The 4161-nt window shown below is 19.4% G+C and overlaps 1 protein-coding gene and 1 pseudogene across 1 annotated transcript in view; both read left to right on the top strand.

Moving 5' to 3' along the window:
* The window catches only part of LOC119667702 (glucose dehydrogenase [FAD, quinone]-like), a 3965-nt gene extending 2473 nt beyond the window's left edge, over positions 1-1492 (top strand). Inside the window, exon 5 of the mRNA XM_038077010.1 lies at positions 1480-1492. Coding sequence (XP_037932938.1) covers positions 1480-1492 — 13 coding nt within the window. The remainder of the gene's footprint in view (positions 1-1479) is intronic.
* Position 1493: 1 nt separating this feature from the next.
* On the top strand, positions 1494-3953 carry LOC119667701 (annotated as a pseudogene).
* The last annotated feature ends 208 nt before the right edge of the window (positions 3954-4161 follow it).

The following is a 4161-nucleotide window of genomic DNA, read 5'->3' as shown; positions in this document are numbered from 1 at the left end:
TTACAATTGCAATTAAAGTAATTAAAAGATAATTTATTAAAAAAATTGTTATAAAATTTGTAGGGTAATTATAAAGTTTAGTTAAAATATATGAATTTTCTTTAATTATAATTTTTAAATTAATTAATAATATTGATTCATTATTTGTAAATATATCTATATTAATATAATTGTAAAAAATAATTCATAAAAATAAAATTCTTGTGATTAATGAAATTGTTCATATTAGTATTTTAATTGAAAATGAAAATATTTCATTTGAAGCAATTGCTGTTACATAAATAAATAAAACTAATAATGTAGTCCTAAAAAAATTAAGAATAAAATATAGGAAAATCAAAATGTTTTTGAAATTAGTCCTGAAATTATTGAAATTAAAATAGTTTGAATTAACAGTATTAATCCAATAGATAATGGGTGTTTTAAGAATAAAAATGTAATACTTGAAATTAGTATTATAGTTAAAATTAATATATGTATGATTTTAAGAAATAGTTTAATTAACATATAAATTTTGGGAATTTATGATAAAGAATTATTTCTTTTTTCTTGAGAGTTCTAAAAAAATTATTCTTATTTTTGATTTACAAGACCAATGTTTTTATTAAACTATTAAAACTAAAAAATGATAATTTATTTTTGATTATTTTGTTGTGTAATAGTATTGATAGGGATTTTTTCTTTTATTTTTAATCGAAAACGTTTATTATCTATGTTATTAAGTTTAGAATTTATTATTTTAATAATTTATTTTTTATTATATAGTTATATAAATATAATAGATTATAGAAATTATTTTATAATAATATATTTAACATTTAGAGTTTGTGAAGGAGCTTTAGGAATTTCTATTTTAGTTTCTATAATTCGTACTCATGGAAATGATTATTTTCAATCATTTAGAATTTTATAATGTTAAAATTTATTTTTTTTATTTTATTTTTGGTTCCTATTTGTTTTTTAAATAGTATATTTTGAATGGTTCAAAATATATTATTTTTTATTAGTTTTATTTTTATTTTATTTAATATTTATATAAATTATTTTATAAGTATTTCTTATTTTTTAGGATGTGATATAATTTCTTATGGATTAATTTTATTAAGATTTTGAATTTGTGCATTAATATTAATAGCAAGTGAAAAAATTCAAAAATTTAAAAATTATAATAATTTATTTTTAGTGAATGTAATTTTTATGTTATTTTTTTATTTTTAACTTTTTCTAGAATAAATATTTTTGCTTTTTACTTATTTTTTGAAGGGAGTTTAATTCCAACTTTATTATTAATTTTAGGGTGAGGGTATCAACCTGAGCGTTTACAAGCTGGAATTTATTTATTGTTTTATACTTTATTTGTATCTTTGCCTATATTAATTGGAATTTTTTATTTATATGAAAAATTAGGAAATTTAAATTTTTATTTTTTAAGTAATTATATGTTTAATTATGAATTATTATATTTTTCGATAATTTTAGCTTTTTTGGTTAAAATGCCTATATTTTTGGTTCATTTATGGTTACCTAAAGCTCATGTTGAAGCTCCAATTTCTGGTTCAATGATTTTAGCTGGAATTATATTGAAATTAGGAGGGTATGGACTTTTACGGGTATTTTCATTTATTTCATTTGTTTGTTTAAAATTTAATTATTTTTTTATTAGAATTTCTTTAATTGGAGGAATTTTAATTAGATTAAATTGTTTACGTCAAGTTGATATAAAGTCATTAATTGCTTATTCTTCTGTTGCTCATATAGGGATTGTTTTAGCAGGAATTATGAATTTAAGAAATTGAGGAATTTGTGGAGGGTATAGATTAATAATTGGTCATGGATTATGTTCTTCAGGTTTATTTTGTTTAGCTAATATTAGATATGAGCGGTTAGGTAGACGAAGATTATTAATTAATAAAGGGTTATTAAATTTTATACCTTCTTTAACTTTATGATGATTTTTATTAAGATCTGGAAATATAGCTGCTCCTCCTACATTAAATTTATTAGGAGAAATTTCTTTAATAAATAGAATTGTAAGTTGATCTTGATATTCAATGATTGCTTTATCATTTTTATCTTTTTTTAGAGCAGCTTATACTTTATATTTGTATTCTTATAGACAACATGGAAAAATTTATTCAGGGGTTTATTCTTTTAGAATAAATAATATACGAGAATTTTTATTACTATTATTACACTGGGTTCCTTTAAATTTATTGATTATAAAAAGTGAAATAATTTTTTTTGATTATATTTAAATAGTTTAATTAAAACATTGATTTGTGGTGTCAAAAATATAAAATTTTATTTTAAATTGTGAAAAATTTATCTTTATGTAGAATAAGATTTTGATTATTAATTAATTTAAGAATTATTTCTTTTATTTTTGGTTTAATATTTATTAATCATGATTATTCAATTTTTTTAGAATGAGAATTAATTTCTTTAAATAGAATTAGAATTGTAATAACTTTTTTATTTGATTGAATAAGATTAATTTTTATATGTTTTGTATTATTAATTTCGTCTTTAGTAATTTATTATAGAAAAGAATATATAGCAGGAGATATAAATATTAATCGATTTATTTTATTAGTTTTGTTATTTGTTATATCAATGATATTTTTAATTATTTCTCCAAATTTAATTAGAATTTTATTAGGATGAGATGGTTTAGGGTTAGTTTCTTATTTATTAGTGATTTATTTTCAAAATGTAAAATCTTATAATGCAGGTATATTAACTGTTTTATCAAATCGTATTGGAGATGTTGCTTTATTATTAGCGATTGCTTGAATATTAAATTATGGATCTTGAAATTATATTTTTTTATTAAAATTTAATATTTTAGATATAAATATATTGATTATTGGTATATTAATTGTATTGGCGGCAATAACTAAAAGAGCTCAAATTCCATTTTCAGCTTGGTTACCTGCAGCAATAGCAGCCCCTACTCCTGTGTCAGCTTTGGTACATTCATCTACTCTTGTTACTGCTGGAGTTTATTTATTAATCCGGTTTAATTTATTAATTGGAGATACAATTTTAGGACAAAGATTGTTATTAATTTCAGGATTGACAATATTTATATCAGGGTTAGGAGCTAATTTTGAGTTTGATTTAAAAAAATTATTGCATTATCTACTTTAAGTCAATTGGGGTTAATAATGAGAATTTTATCTATAGGATTTTATAAATTAGCTTTTTTCCATTTATTAACTCATGCTTTATTTAAAGCATTATTATTTATGTGTGCTGGGGCTATTATTCATAATATAAATAATTTACAAGACATTCGTTTAATAGGAGGATTAAGAAGTTATATACCTTTTACATGTAGATATTTTAATATTGCTAATTTAGCTTTATGTGGAATACCTTTTTTGGCTGGATTTTATTCTAAAGATATAATTTTAGAAATTGTATCATTGAGTTATATTAATATATTTTCTTTTTTTCTTTTTTTCTTTTCTACAGGATTAACAGTTAGATATTCAATTCGTTTAGTTTATTATTCATTAGTTGGAAATTTTAATTTTTATAGTTTAAATTTATTGAGAGATAATAGTTGAATTATATTAAAAGGAATATCTGGTTTATTATTTATAAGAATTATTGGTGGAGGATTTTTAAATTGACTGTTATTTGGCACCCCTTCAATAATTTGTTTACCTTTTTTATTAAAATTATTAACTTTAATTGTGTGTATTTTAGGGGGATTAGTAGGATATTATATTTCAAAAATTTCTTTATATTTTTTCAATAAATCTTTACAAAATTATTTTATTTCTTTATTTTTTGGTTCGATGTGATTTATGCCTAATATTGTTACATATGGGTTAATTTTTAATTTTTTATTTTTAGGTAAAAATTTGTATAAAAGTTTTGATCAGGGTTGATCTGAATTTTTTGGAGGATTTTATTTATATAAAAATTTATTGGGATATTCAAAATTTAATCAAATTTTGCAGAATAATAGTTTAATTATAATATTAATAAGTTTATTTTTTTTTGTACTAATATTTTTTGTTATTTGGTGTTTAAATAGCTTATAATTAGAGTATTACGTTGAAGTTGTAAGGGAGATTTATGTTATCTTTAAATACTTAAAGAATTAAAATTAGTAATTTATAAATAATAATATTTATTTTTACAATGAAA

This window comes from Teleopsis dalmanni, chromosome 1 (assembly GCF_002237135.1).
Source record: "Teleopsis dalmanni isolate 2A chromosome 1, ASM223713v2, whole genome shotgun sequence".
NCBI lineage: Eukaryota > Metazoa > Arthropoda > Insecta > Diptera > Diopsidae > Teleopsis > Teleopsis dalmanni.
The sequence above is the reverse complement of the archived record's forward strand: the minus strand, read 5'-3'. Positions and strand labels throughout refer to the sequence as shown.